The sequence below is a fragment of the Asterias amurensis genome, chromosome 19 (genome assembly GCF_032118995.1).
Source record: "Asterias amurensis chromosome 19, ASM3211899v1".
In the NCBI taxonomy this organism is placed as follows: domain Eukaryota; kingdom Metazoa; phylum Echinodermata; class Asteroidea; order Forcipulatida; family Asteriidae; genus Asterias; species Asterias amurensis.
The window spans coordinates 13,280,725-13,303,805 of record NC_092666.1 but is presented as its reverse complement, the minus strand read 5'-3'; the positions used below and the strand labels follow the sequence as shown (position 1 = coordinate 13,303,805).

Sequence of the window (23,081 nt, the reverse complement as noted above, 5' to 3'; positions counted from 1 at the left end):
TGCTCATATCGCCGTACAGTAGGCTTTTGAAAAAAAAGATGAGATTTATGCAAAGCTTTGAAATTTGCTAATGAAGAAGATTGCCTGATGTTCTGCGGAAGATGATTCCACATCTTACATTCTATTCCACATCCTAGGTGCTGCAATAGAAAAGGCACGATCCCCCAACTGTTAAAAATAATCAGATGCTTGATTTCGAGACCTCAAATTTATCTGAGGTCTCAAAACCAAATTCGTGGAAAGTTGCTTCTTTCTCGAAAACTATGTCAATTCAGAGGGAGCCGTTTCTCACAATGTCTTACACTACCAACCTCTCCCCATTGCTTGTAACCAAGTTGTTATGCTAATAATTATTTTGAGTCATTGTTATCAATAGTGTCCACTGCCTCTGCGGCACTGGACACTTTTTGCGAAATTGTTGTTATTCTCACTTGGTGTATTGCAACATTCTATTCAATTCAATTTAAAAAACCTAAATCATCCTTTGCAGGCAATTACAACAGCATAAACATACAATAACAAACCTGTGAAAATTTGGGCCCGATTGGTCATCAAGGTTGCAAGAGACTAAAGAAAGAAAATAAAAGGCTTCAGGCCTGAAGTGAAGTATTTTATCAGATTCAATTACTTTAGTGAGAAGTTACCCCCTTTAAAACAAAAACTATTTTACTCCAGATGAGGGAGCCGTTTTCTCAAAATGTATTATACTATCAACAGCTCTCCATTGCTCTTTACCAAGTAAGTTTCTAGCTAACTGTTAGTATTTTGAGTAATTACCAATAGTGTCCAGTGCATTTTCGGGAACACGTGGTATATTTCCTTTTTTGAACTGACGTCATGCGCATTAGAAGAATGACGTCAGTCACTAATCGGTTAAGTTTCTACGTATCTCTGAGCTCGCATTAGCGGTCGTTTCAGTAAAAGAATCTACGCGATTTGTTTTATATCAACATGCGGTTATGGCGCATGTACTAAATTTAGCTTTTGCAATATGGGTTGACTACACAGGGTGTAGCACCTATAACATGTATAAACAAAAACAGCAAAATAATGAGCTTTATAGTTAGTGGACGTCTACGTTTACCACAACGCCGCAACAAAGGGTTCCATGCATGATGTGTCCTTTTATGGGATTAATATTCTAAAACTCGTAGAATGCACTGACTGCACTGACGTGTTTGCTTTGTTTTTTGTGCTAAGCCTGACTGTGACTTGGGTGGTTGAGAATGGAGGTGGTAGCAAAATGAATGATTCTTGAATGCACTATAAATCACGCTCCATTGCTCGCTGAGCAGCGTCAGTGAGAAATTTTGAATGTCCTCAAAATAGTCATGACCTTTTTTGGGTAGCAATTGTTAAGATGACAATCGTTGGTTCGGGTAATTTAGAAATTTGATCGTCACCTCTGAAAGACCTGCGCATTAATTTCCCCTGTACATGTCTGTTCTGACCGCAAAATCTAAAGCCCCTCCCCCCGACGTACCCCCATAGATGATGAAACTGATGATGAACGAATAAGCACAGCGCAGTATTTTTAACACAAAAGACCGAGTTAATAAATTCTTGTTTGCAAATTATAATTCTGCACCAACAAATCACCCTGTTTTACAATAGTTCAGGTTTATTCATCAATTCTGTGTTATATTATTGTCGTTGTCGGAACTGGGGAGGTCGACAGTTAACAAAGACAGACCATAGAGCAAGGACAGACAAAGGCTGTTGATCTACATTTGGTCATGAGGGAAAGAAAGGGAAAACCCCTAAAAAAATCCCATCTTATGAATTATTCATGAGGTTGGCGCAATGGCCAATCAGATGAGGCGCTTAGCTTGTATCTGCGTCATCACAAAACTACAGCATGCAAAGCACAACCTGCAACAACTCAGCACTGGATAGTTCCGTGTTTGGGCGTCTGAAAACCATTTTTTTGTTCACTGATACAGGTTTCGTATAGGTACATTTCCTTCGGTGTTATATTAAGGCTAGTTCCGGTTGCAAACCTTCATTATGCCATCGGTACAAGTCACGAACAAGAAGGATTGGAACACTGAAGTTAAAGACGAAAGGCTCAGCAGAGTCAAACAACAAAATATTCAGGATAAAGTTGGTGAGTACCATTTCGTACATGATATTTTACTTACATGTTCACTGTCGTATTGTGAGTATGTCTACACTCTGTATTTAGTTAGTGCACGAATTGTGTGTTACACAACAACAAATCTATGATGTCAATCTCTCCTGTGGTCACCCATATTGCATTGTGGCTGTTAGTGTTAGCATAGAGAAAGGACAGAGTAGCCACCTTGTTGGGCTGTTCATATGTTGATTTTATAATCAAAGAGAGCTATATACGAAGGTGGGCTATTATACAGGATTTCTGTGTGTGTGTTGTGGTTATTAAAACTTGTTAAAAACTGCTAATGTCAACTGCGCACCAAACTGAAGTGGTAGTTTAGTGTGTTTGTATTGTTCTATAAAGTTGCACAACAAAAAAATCTTCTCGACTCTAGGTCACCCAGTTGCTTTTGCATGGTTTAGTCATAGAGCAATGACTAGACACAGTATCTCGGGCACTGTCACAATGTCAGTGACTGTACTCTTTTTTTAATATAAATTTTGCCATTATATGTTATTACTATTACATTAGCACGATCGTTAATTAAAACATTTCGAAAAAAGGAGTACAGCGGCCCAGTTTACTGGGTTACCTGCTCACGTTGTTGTTGGGCTGGGAAATCCCTGGGCTGTTTATTATATGGCTCTCTTTTTAAAATCAGTCTTTATCATGGTGGTGCATGGCGACTACTCCTAACTAATTTCCTAGCCAGAACTATGTATGAGGTTTGTTTCGATATTGTCTTTACTCCGGCTTAGTTGCAATTTAACGTACCCTCCTCCCGACAGCGGAGCCGGAGGCCACCTATGCCGTCGGGAGGAGGGTTACGTTATTGCAACTACACTCCACGAACAATAGCGAAACGAACCTCAAATAGTTTAGGAGTATATGGCGACTATGATAAGTCTGATGTTTAAAGAGTAGCCAACATCAACAACAAACACTTGGCCCAAAAGGTGGACTCTAACTGTGTGTGGTTGTAATTGTATTACTTGAAGTTTTAGTATTTCTAACTCCATTTGCATATCTACCTCCATTGTCAACTTTAAAAAGTAGAATTGTGCGGTGGTGGCATTTCCATGTTTCATCAATGAATCACAGTGTCTTGTATTTTGATTTGGCAATTGATATTCCATTTGACTGCAATTTTTCTACTTTTAAATTTAAGTCAAATTCTATGCTCAGGTACTTCTGGTTCATTTAGTAGAGTTATACTTCATGCGATCGTCCCTGCCTGCATCCTTTTTTGGGGTTGCATCCTTTTTTTTTACTATTTACTATTTTTCGATTTTTGTAGTAAAAAAAATAAAATATTGTTATCCGACCCTGTTAGTGTTACTGTTAACACAGGTCCTCGTGCAACTAATTGGTATAAATAAGTTTGCGGTTGATTCAAACTGAAGAACTGGTGGCCTGTTTGATTTGAAATACTTAGCGTCCATCTTGACAAAAAATAGTAAGGCCCTCATCCTCCTCTTTTTTGAAAAATCTGGGCGATCAACTGATATTTTTTGTTATTTGGCCTAACAGCAAAAGTACAGGGCACCATGACAGCTGCTGTATGTGCCCTGGGTTTATTGAAAGACTATTCATGTGCTTCCATTGCAGCAATCAAAAACATATTCCCAAACAAATGTATGATGCACAAAATCCCATTGAAAACACAAAACAACACTAGCACTGAGTGGTCACTTTGTCTGCCTTCAATGTTGGCATAAAGCCAGAAATAATTAAGGAATCGTGACTTTAGGCCTACATAATGCTTGATTAATTTTTCACAATTGTCCAATACACGTTAATCTTTTTCAATTCCACAGTATACCCCCCATGCTGATAGATTTCTTTCTTCATAACATGTAATGTAACCACACTAGACATTTTGTAAATGTCAGACGAAACAATCCTAAGAACTAATTTACGGCGTGCAGCACGCTTTGTACATTTTGAGAAATATACATGTATTACCTTTTGAAATAAAATGGTTAGTTTTATGTAGGATTAAAGGCAGTGGACACTATTGATAATTACCCAAAATAGTTATTAGCATAAAACCTTACTGGGTGACGAGTAATGGGAAGATGTTTGATAGTATAAAACATTGTGAGAAACGGCTCCCTCTGAAGTGACCTAGTTTCCGAGAAAGAAGTATCTTTCTACGAATTAGATTTCGAGACCTCAGATTTAGAATTTGAGGTCTTGAAATCAACCATCTAAAAACACACAACTTCGTGTGACAAGGGCGTTTTTTTTTCTTTCGTTATTATCTCACTAACTTTGCCAACCAATTGAGCTCAAATTTTCACAGGTTTGTTATTTTGTGCATTGTTGAGATAAACCAAATGAGAAGACTGGTCTTTGACAATTACCAATAGTGTCCAGTGTCTTTAAAACAACAAACAGTTCCAAAACGCAAAGGACACTTTGCCTTTAAAAGGATTTTGTTTCAATGCCCAATCTCACTTCCTTCTTTGGTAAGCGCTTCTTATCAGCAGATTCCAAAGGTTGTACAACAAATAATCTGCTCAATAGTTTCAGGTCCAACCACACAGTTGGGATTGCTACATGACGTGCTACATGGTCAGTCTTTGGAAGATCCCATAAGAACAGGGCCCTGTCAGGGTTGGTACAGGCCTAAATTAAAACAACAAAACCATTAACCTCACAGCTGGCTTTATGGGAAGAGGCTTTATGATGGGAAGTGGGGTGTCATAGTAGGGCTGTAGTTTAAAAGAAACGACTAGATCTATATTATCCCTGGGTCAATGCAGGTATGTAAGCTGGAAGTTAAATAAGTACTAAGCAACATTCTGGTCCAGTAAATACGTTCAGCTTTCAGCTATCTTGTGGATTTTCCCTCCCAACTCTAGCCTTACATTCACATGCTGATAATACTATTTTAGAGAGGGCTTTGGAAGGGGAAGTCCCTCTATGGTCCAGGGATTAAAGGTTCAATTGTCTCATACAGAGGTGATCTTTGTCTGTTTGTGAAGCGTTCAAGGAAGTAGGCTGTCGTTTTTTGTTGGGGGGGGGGGTCAAATTGTCTACATTTGTGAGGTTGTTCAGAGGGGCATACCCTGTGCAAACCCTGGAGCATGAGTGACAATGACGCATGATTGCTCTGATGCTCTGATGTTATTTTAATAATTCGTTGTAGGCGTCAGCTATGTTGCTTGAAACCTGTTATCAGAACAGCCTTGAACAGAGCCAGTTCTTTTAACCTGCTTTTAAAGGAATACATTGCCTTGGATCGGACAGTTGGTCTATAAAAAGCATTTGTAACTGTTTTTTTATAAAATGCATTTGGTTGGAAAGTTGTTGTAAAAGTAGAAAACAATGATCCACACAAACATGCCTCGAAATTGCACAGTTTTCCTTTTACCTCATCGACTAACACGGTCGGCCATTTATGGGAGTCAAATTTTTGACTCCCATAAATGGCCGACCGTGTTAGTTCGCAAAGTAAAAGGAAAACCACGCAATTTCGAGGCAAATTTGTGTGGGTCATTGTATTCTACTTTTAAAACGTCTTTCCAACATGTATTTTATAACAAACGGTTACAAACGCTTTTTATAGACCAACTCGTCCGCTCCAAGGCAACGTGTTCCTTTAATGTGAGTGTGTCGTTTTTGAAGTGTGGCAGTTTGTGATTGTAGTAGTCTAAATTACTTTGTACGAAAGGTGTATTACACAATGTAGAGTAACTTGTTGGAGTTACCACTTTGATTATTATCTGTTCAGGCTACAACTTAAATATTGAGTCATAGATTGTTTTTTGTAAATGAAAATAGTCCCACATAGGTAACTGGAAATTGATTGTTAATCCTGAAATGAACTATTTTGGTAAGGTTAGTTTTAACTGGAAAATAAACTATGTGTTAAATAATGTTAAATTTGTATCGGGGATAATAAATATTAATTTTTGTTTTTCACCCATTGCGCCGATGTGTGTTAGCACTGTACATGTATACTCAGTACTTTCCCAAGTTCTGTGAAAAAATGACAGACATATTACTCAGGTGGGATTCAAACCCACGACCCTTGCAATTCCAGAGGGCTCAGTGTCATACCAACTAGTTGTTCTTTTGTCATGAAGAAATCTGTGAGCACTTCATTTTAGTTAATTCACTTATTTTTTTCATCTTTTGAAATTTCTCAATGCAGGTAAGGCGGAGCATCCAGTCAAAATGCCTTGCAACCCTTCCTCCGCGACACAGTCGCCACCTCCTACTGACGGAGAGCTTCAGACGAATCACCATGGTTACAACAAAAAAAGCATTGTCGGACGGACAATAGAGGAGGCAAAAGCTAAGATGGCAAAAGAAGCACATCTTTCAGTCCACAGACATCTCCAGCGTGAAGATCATAAAATTGGAAAAATAAAGGACTTTAAAGTCTCTGGAGATGCGAAGCCTCGTCAGGCCACTAAAACTGATGGACAGATAAAATCAGAGTGTGAGATCTTTGAATTACTGATTTTGGATGTTGAAGAGCTTCGTGTAAGAAAACAGAGGAGCGTCTCTAGTTCTTGCGAGACGAAAGAAACGCACTTACCCACTCGCAAGGTCAGTGCGCCGGCAGCGCTGCAAGTCTGCAAGGAGTCGCCCCGGGAAGAGCAAGTATTTGATGAATCGCAAACCGAAGAAAAGAAGAGTGAAGATCCTTTGAAGGAAGTCTCCAAGGATGGGAAGCGAGTGGACGTGGAGCTGAAGCCCCAAGAAAAGGCGAAGGAAAATATGATCGGAAACGAAGATGGACAAAAAGATGACGCTAAAGCGAGGGAAGTTAAGAAACAAGATATCGGAAAAGATGACAGCCAACCAGAACAGAGTTCTTCAGAGGATAAACCCCAAGTGAACAAAGTGGACACCAGGAGGAATGAAGCAACAGAAGACGTTTCATCCGATGCTTGCGATCTGAAGAAGGAGAAAGTGAAGGCTGAGGAGGAAGCCAAGAAGACAGTTGCAGACATTGCCTCACTCACACAGAGTCTTCAAAACAACTTGAACCTTGATGATGGTGAGAAGGCTCAAGAGTCTAAGTCTAAAGGCAAAGAAGAGTCTGGACGGTCTAGGTTGATATCCAGGGGTATTAACAATATGGGAAGACAAGACGGTATGAACTTGACGTCGAACACTCACTACAACTTCGGGGGATTTCAACAGAGTCAGCATTCTCACTATGCTGCAGCGCAGCCTGGACGGACGCAAGTAGCCCAACCGAATTTTCAAACCAACGTCCTTCCATCATTTAATAAGGCTTTCAGGCCAAGTGTAGTGAGTCCGCCCGGTCAGGGGAACTACATGCCCATTTTCATGAATCGCCCCGGCACAGTGCACATGGTTCAAGGACCTGTTATTGCACAATCTAAACAGAGCCAATTAGCTCAGAATGCCCTGTCCCCCCACCCTCAGAGCTATCCCATGAATGATTTAAGCAGAGGCGGTCTGACATATCAGCCCCCTCAGCAGAAGGTACCAGTCGAGAGCACCGGGCAGCCGGTTGAGGTCTGTTGGCCCGACCCTCTGACCCCAGAATCCATCACAGACATGATCGACAGCATGACGAGCGACGAAGAATCCGTCAAGTCTCCGATGGAGAACGAAGAACCGATGCAAAACAGCAGTCTGATGGACTTCCTTCCGTCACCTCAGTCTCCGTGGCAGACAGCGCCGAGCGTGGCGTCGAGTTACAGCCCACAGCACTCCCCGTTCGCAGAGCAAACAGCACCTAGTGTGGGGTCGTCGATGAGCCCCCAACATTCCCCGTACCATGACCCGCAAGGATCGCCTTTCCAGCGGGTGCCAGACGCCTCACCGTGGACACCCGATTCCTCAAACATAGGCTCCCCCGGGGAGTCCCTACCCCCAGAGAGCCCCACGTACAACATCCAAATGGGCATGACGGCCGGCACGATGACTGTCCAAGACAGGTCTTCCTTCGCCCCCCGAGCTCCAAATAAACAAGAGGAAGAAAAGAAGATTCAAGAAATCGAAAGAATGCTCATGAAACCCTCGGACCCATCTCAGAGTCCGCCCCAATTCTTCCAAGACTTGGCCCCATCCATTTATCAGGTTGATCCTTATGCCCATATGGCCCCACTGAGCCCTCCGACTGAAGTCATCCCAGGTTCCTTTGGCACCCACCAGCACACCCCGAACCAGGTTTATCAAGCGGGTGTCACGCCATACATGGAGGAGTTAGAATTGTACAAGGCTTTGGTGGCAGAAAAAACTGTCAAGGACATACTGTATGCAGACAAAGACCGAGACACGTAGGTTCAAATATTTTTTTCTTTTCCTTTTTCAAGTCAATAAACCACAAGGGAAACTGACTGGGAAAATTTGTTATAAAATACAAATGTTGGGTTAAAACTGCGAACTTTAATTTTAACCTGTAGACCGACTAAGCCATCTATCCCTTATGTTGGTGGTCTCCCTATTTTGTCAAATTTGGGGTGCAAGTCAGAAGCCGTTCAACATGTAGGCCCCTTAACTGCTGTGTAGCCAGGGATCACACCCAAGTTTACTATACAATTTAGGAAGCGGCAGCCAGGGGATCACCTTAGGGGGATACGACTTTTTATTTCAGATATCAAATAAACCTGACAATTATGGGAAATTGATTGGGTAAATTTCAAATCTCTATGATAGTCGTCCTTTGTTCCAATGACCAGCTTCATAATTATGGCACCTTGCCTGATTTAGTTCAAGATAGCCCCGGCACGTTTTTAACCGGAAATCATTTTTTAAGTTTTTTTTTACCCCTTAAAACAAATTCTTTTAAAATTATTCTTTATTACTTTCATTAGAAAATGAAGATAAAACCATATGGACGACCTCACAATGCATAGAAGAGCTTTCCAAACCAAAGATAAATGTATGCAAGCAGGTTTCGTACCTGCAAGCTTTTGCGCTCGCAAGCTTTCACGCTTTGCGATCATAGTAAAAGAAAATTCCCTTTTTTTTCCAGCAGCCTATCATACCCCTTTAGTTTTCTTGAAGACATTGTTCATCATTCTTTTAAAAGTCAATTTTTCTTACTTTTACTTAAAAAAATGGTGTGAAGGATTTGGGTACTCTTTTTTGGACACAAAACTCGATGTCCAAAGATTTAAATTAAACTCACACGGTTTGAAGATACTGTAGTAGAAAGCTTTACCTTAAAATATTACTTGCTGAGGTGCTGTAGTTTTTAAAAAATGAGTAAAACAAGTCACACAAATAATATGGTATTAATACCATAACTGGTAAATATGTTTTACATGCTAAAACTGAAACAAAAACTATTTGTGTGACATTGTGTGAAAGGGAAGCTTTCAACAATCATTATCTTCAAACTGAGTAAGTTTAATGTAAATCTGACCACAGGGCAGACCCTTCCAAATGAAAAAAACCAAAAATATTCACAAAAATGAAATTGCTTCTCATTGTACTACAGTGTTCTTCATCTAGCTATATGCAAAGACCAAGTGGCTTTGTCCGTTGCGATAATTGAGCGTCTGTGGATGGAGAAGAGGTCTCTAGATCTCCTGAACAACCTCCAGCAGGTGAGTGTCTCCGCTTCTTGGCATTTTCCCACTTTCTTAAAAATGCTCAACTCCAACAAGTTTCGTTATAATAATAATAATAACCAGTTTTTATGTATAGCGCTTTTCACACCCGAAGGGCGTCTCAAAGCGCTTCCAACATTACTATCCCTGGCCAATGGGCCTCAAATCATTACTTACTTAGTAACGATCAATGGAGAGCTGTTGATACAATAAAACATTATGAGAAACAGCTCACTCTGAAGTAACGTTTTTTCGAGAAAGTAATACTTTCTCACTCAAATGTTACAAGACTTCAGGACTTCATAATTTTGATGAAGATCACAGATTTACATCAAACTTACACGATCTAATGATGATGATAGTAGAAAACATCCCTTGAATTATTTCTGCCTGAAATATCATATTTGATGAGAAATAAGTAATCTAACTTTGCGTTTGGAGTTTATCGCTCAGTGAGCGTTTGATTCCATTTTTGTGTTTGCATCAATTTCATGCAAAACGTGTAATCATTTTTTCACTATTTTCTCGTGACCTGGATGTCCGATCGATCCCAAACTTCTACAGGTTTGTCAGTTGATGTATATGGTGGATTACATAAAATGCTTACACTGCAAGCAATTTCTCTTGCTAGCAGAACCCAATTCTGTAATGTTCCTTTAAGCTTTTAATAGCTACATTTTGTGCCTCTGCAGTTGTATGAAATTTTCTTTTTGTGGATTTTGAGTCATTTTGAAATAATATGTGTAATTTTTATACTCCACAGACTCCGCTATATTTATCCGTGGTTTGCAAGTTGGACATCCTTACACAGAGCCTAATAAGTTCCGGTGCCAACCTGGGAATCGGTAACATGGACGGTAACACGCCCCTTCATGCTGCGGCTATGATGGGATATACAGAGGCCGTCAAGGTAAGGGCAAGGGCACCAAGGCATTTAAAGGAACACGTTGCCTTGGATCGGGCGAGTTGGTCTTTGAAAAGCGTTTGTGTTTTGTATAAATTACATATGGGTAGAAAGATGTTGTAAAAGTAGAATACAATGACCCACACCAACATGCCTCGAAATTGCACGGTTTTCCTTTAACCTCGTCGACTAACACGGTAGGCCATTTATGGGAGTCAATCCCATAAATGGCCGACCGTGTTAGTTTGGCAGTAAAAGGAAAACCACGCAATTTTGAGGCAAACTTGTGTGAATAATTGTATTCTACTTTTAAAACATCTTTCCAACCATATGCATTTTATAAAAAACGGTTATAAACGCTCAGTTATAGCAACTCATCCGATCCAAGGCAACGTGTTCCTTTAACCGATCTATGAGGAAATTATAAATTTCTACTGGAACCTTTCAAGGGCACCAAGGCAATGACCAGGGGGCATGGAGGCAATATTTGTGTTATTTAAGACTATTAATTTTAATTTTAACTGTCAATGTAATTAATTTTTTAGCATAATTTGTTTAGCTTTTGTATGCTTTTGTTAGTATGTTTTTTGTTAATTGGTTGCTTTATTATTTGCCTTTTGTTTTTTGTAAAGCGCATTGGTATTTCTTTCAGTTATGAAATGCGCTATATAAGAATTAGCTATTATTATTTATTATTTATTTTTTTCACTGTTAACCATTCTATAACCAGTTTTTAGTTGTTCTGACGTTTTGTTTCGATGAATGAAACCGAAACGAAATAAAATGTAGTTTACATAATGTAAAAGAATAACTGGTACTTTTTTCGTCAGTTTTGATTTAAGTTTAATCTTAGACCATTACGATTGTTTGTTATAAAAAGAGTTTCTATTTTCTCAGCAAGAAACTATAAATAAACAGTGAACTTGAGGGTACAACCATGTGTAAATCTCTTTTGTGTGAGAGATTTTAAAGGCAGTGGACACTATTTGTAATAACTCAAAAATAATTTTAAGCATAAAAACTTACTTGGTAACAAGTAATGGAGAGCTGTTGATTGTATTTAACATTGTGAGAAACTTAATTTTAGAAAAATAAGTAATTTTTCACTAACTTGATTTCGAGACCTCAGAATTAAAATTTGACGCCTTGAAATCAAGCATCTGAAAGCACACAACTTCGTGTGACAAGGGCATTTTTTCTTTCATTTTTATCTCGCAACTTCGACGACCAATTGAGCTCAAATTTTCACATGTTTGTTATTTTATGCATACAATATGTTGAGAAACACGAAGTGAGAAGACTGGTCTTTGACAACTACCAATAGTGTCCAGTGTCTTTAACTATTTATTTATAGTTTCTTCTTTCTTACTTATCCACACCATGCAGAGCTTCAAACAATACTTACTTTCGTTCTATTTTCTTGTTGCTTTTTTTAGACCATCATTCGCTGTATGACATACAGCCGATGCAGCTTCCTGGAGTTCAGTGCCTTATTTGACCAAACCAACTTTGACGGTAAGTTTGATGAGGTTGCATGTCTGTATGCTTCTTTTTTTACAAGGGCAAGGGCACGACTGTATTTGCTCCTTGGTAACGGACACCTAAAGCCCCTTTCACACGAGAGCAATTTAGCAAGGGTCCCTTGCTAAATTGTAACATGGTTGTAACATTTTTACAAAATGCACCTCTTGTCAAAGGACAATAATATTTGGAGTGTCCATGGTCCCTTGTTAAATCTTGTCTAACATTGCTACATTTTGTCTGAGGTCCGGACCTATGACAAAATCTTACACTAGTGGAAGTTTTGACCAAGGACGTGGGCTACAACATCGTGTGAAAGGAATCCTTGTTTATTGAACGACATCTTAGGTGAAAATGCCCATACAGCGCATGCTATTGTGGGTGCTATCTTGTCCAACTAAGGTGATCAGGATTACCAATTCGTCATATCACTTTCATGTCGCACAAGGGTTGTTAGTTTTTTAACTTTGCAGTGGGAATGCTCACAAAATCTGTCACGCATGGTGATAACAAATACACAATCCACGCTCGTCTTGCAATTATATTTAACCTGATTTGATTTTAATCTCTTTATCGTTGTAGGTAAGACTGCCCTGATGGTTGCCATTGAGGCACACAGCGAATCGGTCAATTGTGCAGAGGTAGTCAGAGTACTTCTTATGAGCAACGCCAACCCCATGTTCCCAGTAAGTAATAATAATAATAATAATAATAATAATAATAATAACCAGTTTCTATATAGCACTTTTCACACCTGAGGGCTTCTCAAAGCGCTTCCAACATTATTACCCCTGGTCACTGGGCCCAAAATCATTCCTTAAACCATCTCAACTCCCTGGGGAGTATACAGCCTGTGGCAATATATGCGCTACTCTGCTAAACCAATCACAAGAGCCATCTCTGCCCTCACAGGTACCCATTTACCCCTGAGTGGAGAGAAGCAATTATAGTTAAGTGTCTTGCCCAGGGACCGGGTGTCACGACTGGGATTCAAACCCACACTCTGCTGAACAGAACCACCAGAGCTTGAGTTAGGTGCTCTTATCCACACGGCACCGACACCCAAGTGTCGTCATAATCAAATTAGTCTCCTCTAAAAAAAAGTCTGCCCCAACCTTGCTTCACCCTTCGACCTTAAGATAAAAATGGTCCATGTGCACCTTAGGTACATAGATGAAAGGTGTGGCCCTTAAGAAATATCCATAGGATTCAAACTGCCTCTAGCTACCGGGCAACCCGGTGGGCTAGTTGGTATGGCACCTCTAGAACTGTAAAGGTTTGAATCCCACCCGAGTAGTATGCCTGTGAGTTTTTTTCACAGGAAACTCGGGAAATTACTGAGTAAACGGTGCTAACACACATCGGTGTATATGGGTAAAACCAAAAATTAATATGATTATTTCTTTTCTGATCTTTCAGGATGACCAGAGCGGTAAGACCGCCCTCCATTACGCAGTGGAACTTCAGAAGATGGACTTGATCACGATCCTGTTAGATGAGTGTCAGGACACCAGTAAACTGGTCAACGCCAAGATGTACAACGGCAACACTGCCCTCCATCTTATCGTTGGGCGGTGCATACCAGAGGCCCACATCCTGCATATCGTAGGGGCGTTAATGAGTAGGGGCGCCAATGTCAGCATCAGTAATGACGCTAACGAGAAACCGTGCGACTTGGTGCGCCGTGAACATTGTCAGGTAGGTGTTTGTTTGCTCATCTGGGCTTGATTTCATTAAGCCCGTCAGCACAAAAAACCTGCTAAGCATGCGTAATCATTTACTCCGTCGCCAGATGGCGAGCTCGAGTATGGCTTTTTCAAGTAATTTGGTCTGGCATGAGAACCGCTGAAGTCTTGATTACAAAACAGGTTACCAGCCAAATTTCCATTAAGTTAACATTGTTGTGACTGGTGCCCCACTTATATTTTGCTTAGCCCAGAAATTTGTAAAGCTGTATTTTCGACTTAACAGCTTTACAACCTTTCACAGGTTTGTTATTTTATGCATATGTTGAGAAGACTGGTCTTTGATAATTATCTAAGGTATCCAGTGCCCTTAAGTTAACTTGAGAATAATACCAAGAGTGGAAGGGTTAATGCGTGATCTCGTTCTGTTTTTCCAGGTCAAGCATCAGCTCCACGGCAGGGAACATCACAAGCGGTAAAAGCAAATCTCACTGGCAAGAGGGCGACGACACCTTCGCGGTTGCCCTGTGAAGCTTGTGTCTCCTTTATCACTTACCCGTTTCAGACTGGTGCTCCAGAGTCGCGCCGAACTAAATTCTGAATTAAGTACATGAAAAGCTTGACGTCTGAAACAGTTAGGAGTGACTGGATGTTCCCTAGAAAGAGAAAAATCAACAGTTGCAGTCAATCGGAACGACTATGAAGCGCCTTGGTTTCAGACGTCGATCTTGTCATGAGCCAAACCCAATGTAAATGTTTTAGTTAAGTTTGCCTGTCTGAAACCAACATTAATTTGGGTATACCTAGGGTCGTTCCTGATCTATTTGGTTCAGTGCAACTCTGGCAGGCCTGTCTGAAACGAGTGTTAAATATTTATTGTAAATAAAATAGGACACGTACGTGTGTATTGGTTTTAAAGTAACATTTTTAAAGATACATGATTTTAGTAGAATTTGTGGAGAGAAACTAATATTTGTAAAGGATGCCTTTTTTTTACTTGATTATAATTAGTAATTTTAAATTCCCATTGTTCTTGAGACAATCAAATGATTAGCTACCACAATGTCAAAGGTCATTCTTTTTTGTAAATACGATGACGTCATCCATATTTAATTATTAGATTTGTGTATCTGTACTTGTGTGTTTACCACCTCTTATAGCAGTTGAATTTTCGTTATATTGTGTACTACATTATAAGACATTTTGTATAAACTTATTACAAAGGTTTACAATGTGTTTTTATTTTAAAATCGTTAAAATTTTTCTTTTAAATTGTTGAGGTGCCTAAGACATAAATATGGTTTTAATTTTTAAGATTGTTTGATTTTACAAGAACCAAGATATTTGTTAGTTCTTTAGTCGGCCAATTTTCAAAGATCTCAAATTGATAAGAACGTAATCCGTCCGTAGTCCCCCAGTGCCTTCACATTTTCACGAAAGATGCAAACTTGCCATCACAGAGATGAACAGTCTTGTTTTGACCAGGGTCCAATTTCATAGAGCTGCTTAAAGGTAGTGGACACTATTGGTGATTACTCAAAATAATTATAAGCATAAAATCTTACTTGGTAATGAGTAATGGGGAGAGGTTGATAGTATAAAACATTGTGAGAAACGGCTCCCTCTGAAGTGACGTAGTTTTCGAGAAAACAGTAATTTTCCATGAGTTTGATTTCGAGACCTCAGAATTTGAGGTCTCAAAATCAAGCATCTGAAAGCACACAACTTCGTGTGACAAGGGTGGTTTTTCTTTCATTATCTTGCAACTTTGCCGACCGATTGAGCTTACATTTACACAGGTTTGTTTTTTATGCATATGTTGAGATACACCAAGTGAGAAGACTAGTCTTTGATAATTACTAATATTGTCAGTGTCTTTAAGCAGAGAATATTGCTTTTTAAACAATTGTATGTTATTAACAGAAATGAGCAGGATACCAGTCTCTAATGTTACATGTGACATAGTTGTTTGGCAGGTAATCTAATTCTAGTAAGCATTATGTTGCTTTAAGCCGTTCTATGAAATTAAGCCCAGACCTTCAGATATCTATTTGTAATTATTTTGAGAGTCTGAAAATCTCTAAAATGTAATATTCTGTTCATTTTGAAAGCTTCATTTCTACACCCAAAGGAAATTGTTACATTTTTAAAGGAATTTTTAATTTTCATACAATTTTTATCCCTAGGGAAAGTTGGCAAACTGACTTCCATAATATTACCCCAAAAGAAAAAAAACAGTTGGCCAATTGGCTTCCAAACACACCCCCTATCTTTGCTCCTTACTGTACCCAATTTCTGTAATGCTAATCAGTTTAATGCCAAGCCAAAAATTAGCAGGATACCAGCCAAAGATGGTGCATTTGAAATGGTGTTTTGGCTGGTAACCTTGTTTCAGTAGGCATATTTTTGTTGTTCTTAGCTACTTTTTATGCTTTTAAAAAGATGCTTCAGGAAACCAGCCCTAATGGAAGCAGTTTCCAGGTTTCAATTTTTTTATCAACTTCGCAAATCTATTTTTTAAAGAATTTATCGTAAAAATTTTCAAAACTTTAATTGATTGGTTGATTTTATGACCACACTCTGAATGACAATATATATTTAAATTTTAACATTTGATTATCCTTTGAATGTATAGATAGTTTTGAAGTATTACATGTATCATTGCATGCTTTCAAATATTTTCACGTAATTATTTGTCAAGTAACAACTTGTTTAATGATTTTATTTATACATTATGAATTTTTAAACTTATTTTCGAATTATTTTAAGGTAACTTTTGGTAGAGGTAAAAGTTTACTTATTGTAAATACATTTTAATGGGGATCTTATTTTGAAGATTGGATAAAAACTCTACGAGAGTGCAGGGCTAACCTTCTGAGAAAATATTCGCTTGGAGCTCAGTAGTGTCACTGGACCAGAAATGTTGTTGCTGGACTCAAAATATTTCTAAAATATAACATTTTGCTGAACTTTTAGGAGCTGGTGTAGAATTGAGAAGTTTGGATGTAGTTGGTTGTCGTGGTAAATCTTTTGAAATGTTTGGAAAAGATCTCAACTGCTGGACTTAAGAGAACTTACATGAATTTGTTCGTGCATTGTAACTTGGTCTTTAATTTTATCAAGATATGGTTAAAAGTGTCGTTTGAATCAGTAACGTATAATTATCTCCTGTGTAAATATTAAACATTAGTAGTAGCATTTATGCATCATCTAATAAATTTGATAATACTTTTTAACTTTGGTTCTTCAAAAACCTGCAACATTTAGTACTTTTACTATAAAGTGTGCCGTAAAAATGCTGTATAGTTATCGATATTATAACCACTTTAATTTAAATAAATTTCATAACTGTTTTAACAATTAATGTTATGTACTTCATCATTGTCATTGTAAAAGATAAAATAATTATAAGTTGATGGGCGTCATCTACCTGTTGCAAGTCGATATACCAGAAAGTGACGATCATTTTTGTAGAAGGAAAGGAATTTGGCCAAACCACTGGTCTTGGCTTCGGTGCCCCTTCAAAAGTTTACCATAGACGTCGTAATAGAAGTGCCATTTGCAAAATAAAAATGTACTTGCCCTTTCATAGATGAAATTCCAGGGAAGACGAAAATGTATTTGTATGAAAAATATTTTTATATAAAATAACAATTAGATCAATTATTGGCTAAACCATCTAGATTGAGTAATTTATTATATTTTCACAAGAAATTGTTGCTGAAGTGATAGTTTCACCCTAAACCAATGCTAGGCCTTTTTGAATAAAATGATTTTTTTTTTTTTTTAAGTAGCCTACAGTACTTAGATGGTTTTAAGTATGTTTTTTTAAAGACAAAGTAAGTACTACTGTAACTTTAACGGTACTGAATAAAATATTGCAAAAATAAAGTTGTGTATAAATTGTTTTCTTATTTCTGCTGTTTATTTAGGCAAATGTTAAAGGTAGGGTCTTAGATTGGTTGTATGCTTAAGATGGCATTGGACGTGACAAGCTCTACAACATCGGCCTACAACATGATCAGGCTGTTCGTGCTGCTTAGAATCAGCCTGGATGGCAACGAATTTCTAGCATTGCAAAAACCCGTAGTCACAATGTCTTGAGCTGAGTTCGGTCCGAGTAGTGTCAACTATAGACGATGTGACCTCTGACATCACTTGAAAACCATAACATGATTCGCGCGCATACCGCCGGGCAAAACCTTCGTGTTTTGGCCGCCAGCTAGAAAGTACACAAAATCTTACAATGACTACGCATCTTTTTGCCCGGCAAAACATGACTTGTACAGTGTTTTGTCAACAGAGGGTGGTTTAAATGTAAACATAGGTCACATCGTCTATATAGAGTCTATTATTTCACTAAACAACTCTACAACTTAATACCAACCCGCAGGAAACGCAGACGAGGGCGCCCTATGACAACATGGACAAATGTTACCCAGAGGGACCTCTCCAGACTGGGCACTGGGTGGTCTTTGGAGGAGGCAGAAGTAGCAGCTCAAGATCGGTCTATTTGGAAGCTTCTCACCAGTCAGGCACCTAGTGCAGAAATGCATGACGCTAACTGATGATAATGACGGTGGCAACCTGCCAAAGGTCTCTGAGAAGATCAAGTCAAGACATCAAGTCAAGACATCTATAACTTCAGCCTTGCTGGGCAATCTGTCAGGCATCCGGAGCTATCATTTAGTTTGGATCGGGAGTAATTACCAAAGGTAAACCTCTCCTAAAAAGCACTTAAACTCATGTCTGCATACTCCCCACTGCATCAGTCGTCTCTCTACTCTTAAAAAACTTTCTCTGTGCATCTAACGCCTTATTGTACATTGCCACATCCATGCCATCTACACATCGTACAACTCTGGCCCTTAGGACTGGTTGGTTATTTGACGATGCAGAGTCAAGCTCCCCAATAAACTGGAAGACAGAGCCTGGTCTGGCATGAAATGGTTCGATGAAGCGAGTATCCAGTAGAAAGCGCTGATTGTGCTGACGGTCAATGCTGCATAGGGTCGCTCGTTGCTTTACACAGTCGTATGTGTCTAATCTGAAATGAATTTATAAAGAGAAGGTGTGTACGTACCTTTAGTAGTTACAAAAGTAATGGCATTAAAAACAAACTTATGAATATTAGATTTACATGTATAGTAGACCACGCATGTTAAACGTACAGCAGCTTTATCATTTCATTTCAAAGCAAGATGTTACGGAAAAAAAAATATATATCCCACAAAATTTGAACAAGAAAAGTTTATACTGTCAGACACATTTCTCAGATTGCGTGTTCCAATTATTACGCTTGACCACACAGACAGAAGTACAATGTCCAAAATGAAGTTGGGCTAGCCACTCAATTTATGGGGCTGGCTTTGCGATGATGAGTTTCCTTTTTAGTTTTGGGGGATCAATACAACCATTTTGTTGTTTATCTCTATGCCACCAAAACGAGGCTAGAAGGACAAATAGTCTGATCCCTTTTTGTTAATACAATGAGTATCAATATTGTTCATGATGATGCAGTCGACTACAGTGAATGTCGTACGAGACTGATGTGTTTTATCACGACGAAACAGTTGTCGATTTCACAAAGAGTTAGGACTTGTCTTATCTCGAGTTAGGACGAGTAACTCGTCCTAACCTAGGATTAATCTTAAGGTCTGCGTGCTACAGTGCAGGGTTCTTCATATAAAGTCCTAAGATTAATCTTAAGTTAGGAAGAGTTTTGTGAAATCGACGGCTGTGTAAACACGATTCGTCAAAAACCTACTCACTTAGCAATCAAACGTACTGCCTTCCCGTTGAGCTGTGAAGCACTGTCGATAACTTCTTGGAGCTTCATTATCTCTGCACTCTCTGGAAGGTTCCACGCCATCTTTGTTCACCGACACCGACATTGATGAAGAAACGACGGCAAGTCAACTCATTGCTAGCATTACATGGCTGCTAGCGCGCGGAAAATGTTTCGATTCGAGATCTGTGTACTTTCCAACTATTGCCACTTGGTGGCGCTAGCACGCTTTTTAGACTTTCTCATCTGCACCACATGGCCACCCAAAAAACCAGACCAAGTTTGAAGTTGCACTCTGCAGAGTTTGAAGCGAGAAAAAAAGGTATGTCAATTCATGGTTTCCATTTTGTAAATTACATAATTGCAAAAGAACTTTGGCAAAGAGTAAAAGATCCTTTAAATTGTTATCAAAATCATTTCAACTCCAAAAGAATTCCATCTTTTAATTGATTGAGATTTGTCTGTGATTGAAAAGGAATACGGATTGGACCAATAATATTGTTCACTTTAATGGACACTGTTGGTAATTGTCAAAGACCATTTACTCTTAACATTATGATTAGTTGCTCAAAATTATTGGTCGATTCCATCATAGAGTAAGACACCAAAGGACACACGGCACCTTCTTTTGTGTCTTCCCTTGTTTGTTTGGACGCACTCATCTGTAAAAGACGTTTAGCCTACGTTAGGCAAACGTCCACTCTCAATTATTTTTGTTAGCACCGTATATACAACGGTGTACTGCTTATATCGTATGCATCATCAAACCGTTGACGGGTTGTCTTTGCGCAGAGGCGATATCGTAATCAATGAGGTTTAACCGAGGTGCGATTATTGCTAGTTGAAAACTTATCCCAATACCCCGCAATGACGACGTGAAATACCGACGGCTTATGCAATTTTTCAACGTCTCCACGGAGACTCAATAATAAATAAAAAGTCAGAATTCAAAGTGTGAAATAACTGTTGACTGCTCGTGGTCTTTAGTAATTATTAATACTCTGTAATTCCGTTGGGATATCACTTATAAAACTGGTTACCCGGACTAACTAACAAACCAAACACAAGTGAACGGTTAAACTTGAGTTCCCTTATGGCTTAAACCCGAGTTTAAAAATTGCAATCAAACTATTAAAAAATCAGCATAAAAAATATAGGTAGTATAAAAAAATACATTTAAAGCCATAATTATGACACTTTCTGAACAGAACAAAAATTAAAAGTTCACAGATTTACAAATAACTTACAGGGTTTACAGAGGGTAATGGTGAAAGACTTCCCTTGAAATAATATTATTCCATGCAATGCTTTACTTTTTGAGATTACATTAAAACGATTATCAATTCTCGATATCGAGAATTACGGATTTAATTTAAACGCATGTCATGACACAGGGAAACGTGCGGAAACAAGGTTGGGTTTTCTGTTATTTTCTCCCGACTCCGATGACCGAAATTGAGCCTAAATTTTCACAGGCTTGTTATTTTATATAGAAATTGTGATACACGAAGTGTGGGCCTCAGTTGGACAATACTGTTTACCTTTGTTGTGCAATTGCTTTAAAAAAGTAATTACGCATAGAACTAAACTTTCTTGTAATAGTTTATTTATATTTTTTTTTAGCATAGGTCTACATGAATTAGTTAAAGTGCATTACATTTTTACACAGCGGTGTTTTCCTTTGTTGTGAATGGCAAACTATGTTTTTTTTTTTTTTTTTAAAGTAGTTAAATTAATGCAAGTCATTATAGAATCCAATGTGTATCAACCCAATGATACTCAACCACTAAATACAAACATGGCTCAGCATGCCATGAAGGAAGAAATCAGACGCACTCATCTGACAAAAGACGTGACCCGATGACGTATGGCCTACGTTACACAAACGTTCACACACATTATTTTGTTAACACCATAACACAACGGGGTAGTGCTTGATATCCAATGCATCATCAAACTATCGTACATTTATCTTTGCGCAGAGGCGATATCGTAACCTATGAGGTTTAACCGAGGTGCGATTATTGCTAGTTGAAAACTTATCCCAATACCCCGCAATGACGACGTGAAATACCGTCGGCTTATGCAATTTTTAAAAGTCTCTACGGAGACTCAATAATAAATAAAAAGTCAGGATTTAGGAATTAACTGTTGACTTCTCGTCTTTCGTAATAATTATTATTACTCTGTAATTCCTTTGGGATATCACTGGTAAAACTGGTCACTTTCGAACTAATGAAACACAAAACAACAACAACAACAACAACATTAGTGATCGGGTTAAACTTGAGTTCCCTTATGGATTACACCCGAGTTTTAAAAATGCAATTAAATAATTAAATATCAGCATAAAAAATACAGGTAGTATAAACAAATAGGTTTTTAAAATTTTTATAACGCACAGAACTAAACTTGCTTGTAATAGTTTTTTTTTTTTTAGTATAGGTCTACATGAATTATTTAAAGTGTATTAAAGCAACCGCACAACATCGGTAAACAGTAATGTCCAAAGGCCCACACTTCGTGTATCACAACTTATATATAAGATAACAAACCTGTGAAAATTTAGGCTCAATCGGTCATCGGAGTCGGGAGTAAATAACGGGAAAACCCACCCTTGTTTCCTCCGCACGTTTCGCCGTGTCATGAAATGTGTTTTAAATAAATCCGTTATTCTCGATATCGAGAGTTGATAATTGTTTTAACGTTTTCTCAAAAAGTAAAGCATTCATGGAATAATATTTCAAGGGAAGTCTGTCACCATTACCTTCTGTGATTATTTTGATTAAAAGTGGTTAAATTAATGTTGTCATACCCAAACATGGCTCAGCAGGCCATGAAGGAAGAAATCAGACGCACTCATTCTGTGAAATACGTGAACCGCTGACGTATGGCCTACGTTACACAAACGTTCACACACATTATTTTGTTAACACCATAACACAACGGGGTAGTGCTTGATATCCAATGCATCATCAAACTGTATTAAAGTTATCTTTGCGCAGAGGCGATATCGTAACCAATGAGGTTTAACCGAGGTGCGATTATTGCTAGTTGAAAACTTATCCCAATACCCCGCAATGACGACGTGAAATACCGTCGGCTTATGCAATTTTTAAAAAGTCTCTACGGAGACTTGTTATGAAATAAAAGTCAGGATTTAGTAGGGGAAAAAACCGTTGACTTCCGTAGTCTTTCGTAATATTATTACTCTATAACTGTAACGTAGTTTTGAAAAAGAAGTAGTTTCTCACTAAAATGTTTGAATTGAGTTTGAGACATCAGGTCTCAAATTAAATGCATCTAAAACCACACAACTTGTGCGACAAGGGTGTTTCTGTTTTCATTATTCACTCACAACTTCAACGACAAATATTAATTGGCTTTATTCGGACGAATAAACCATTTTAAAAACTGGAAAAAAAACCGTTGACTTCCGTGGTCTTTCGTAATATTATTACTCTATAACTGTAACGTAGTTTTTGAAAAAGAAGTAGTTTCTCACCAAAAATGTTTG

The 23,081-nt window shown here is 38.4% G+C and overlaps 2 protein-coding genes and 3 non-coding genes across 5 annotated transcripts; 4 read left to right on the top strand and 1 right to left on the bottom strand.

The window, feature by feature from the left end:
- Nucleotides 1-1,870: 1,870 nt before the first annotated feature.
- On the top strand, nt 1,871-17,667 carry LOC139951332 (uncharacterized). Its single transcript, XM_071950184.1, has 8 exons — nt 1,871-2,107; nt 6,279-8,388; nt 9,555-9,663; nt 10,430-10,576; nt 12,007-12,085; nt 12,674-12,777; nt 13,511-13,789; nt 14,214-17,667. The coding sequence occupies exons 1-8, from the start codon at nt 2,008-2,010 to the stop codon at nt 14,253-14,255; spliced, it is 2,970 nt and encodes a 989-aa protein (XP_071806285.1). The 5' UTR covers nt 1,871-2,007; the 3' UTR covers nt 14,256-17,667.
- On the bottom strand, nt 16,860-19,734 carry LOC139951333 (CST complex subunit TEN1-like). Its single transcript, XM_071950185.1, has 2 exons — nt 19,548-19,734; nt 16,860-18,823 (listed from the first exon to the last, which is right to left on the bottom strand). The coding sequence occupies exons 1-2, from the start codon at nt 19,646-19,648 to the stop codon at nt 18,520-18,522; spliced, it is 405 nt and encodes a 134-aa protein (XP_071806286.1). The 5' UTR covers nt 19,649-19,734; the 3' UTR covers nt 16,860-18,519.
- Nucleotides 19,735-20,344: 610 nt separating this feature from the next.
- Nucleotides 20,345-20,485, top strand: LOC139951901 (U4 spliceosomal RNA). The gene has a single exon (XR_011787862.1). It is a non-coding gene; the product is annotated as a U4 spliceosomal RNA (small nuclear RNA).
- A 1,049-nt stretch (nt 20,486-21,534) lies between these two features.
- LOC139951897 (U4 spliceosomal RNA) lies at nt 21,535-21,675 on the top strand. The gene has a single exon (XR_011787858.1). It is a non-coding gene; the product is annotated as a U4 spliceosomal RNA (small nuclear RNA).
- An 882-nt stretch (nt 21,676-22,557) lies between these two features.
- LOC139951900 (U4 spliceosomal RNA) lies at nt 22,558-22,699 on the top strand. The gene has a single exon (XR_011787861.1). It is a non-coding gene; the product is annotated as a U4 spliceosomal RNA (small nuclear RNA).
- Nucleotides 22,700-23,081: the final 382 nt, after the last annotated feature.

Coding starts and splice junctions, on each gene's coding strand:
- LOC139951333 (XM_071950185.1), bottom strand. CDS start 19,648: ATGGCGTGGAACCTTCCAGAGAGTGCAGAGATAATGAAGCTCCAAGAA. Junction 18,824..19,547: donor GCAGTACGTTTGATTGCTAA/GTGAGTAGGTTT, acceptor AATTCATTTCAG/ATTAGACACATACGACTGTG.
- LOC139951332 (XM_071950184.1), top strand. CDS start 2,008: ATGCCATCGGTACAAGTCACGAACAAGAAGGATTGGAACACTGAAGTT. Junction 2,108..6,278: donor AAATATTCAGGATAAAGTTG/GTGAGTACCATT, acceptor TTCTCAATGCAG/GTAAGGCGGAGCATCCAGTC. Junction 9,664..10,429: donor TCCTGAACAACCTCCAGCAG/GTGAGTGTCTCC, acceptor TATACTCCACAG/ACTCCGCTATATTTATCCGT.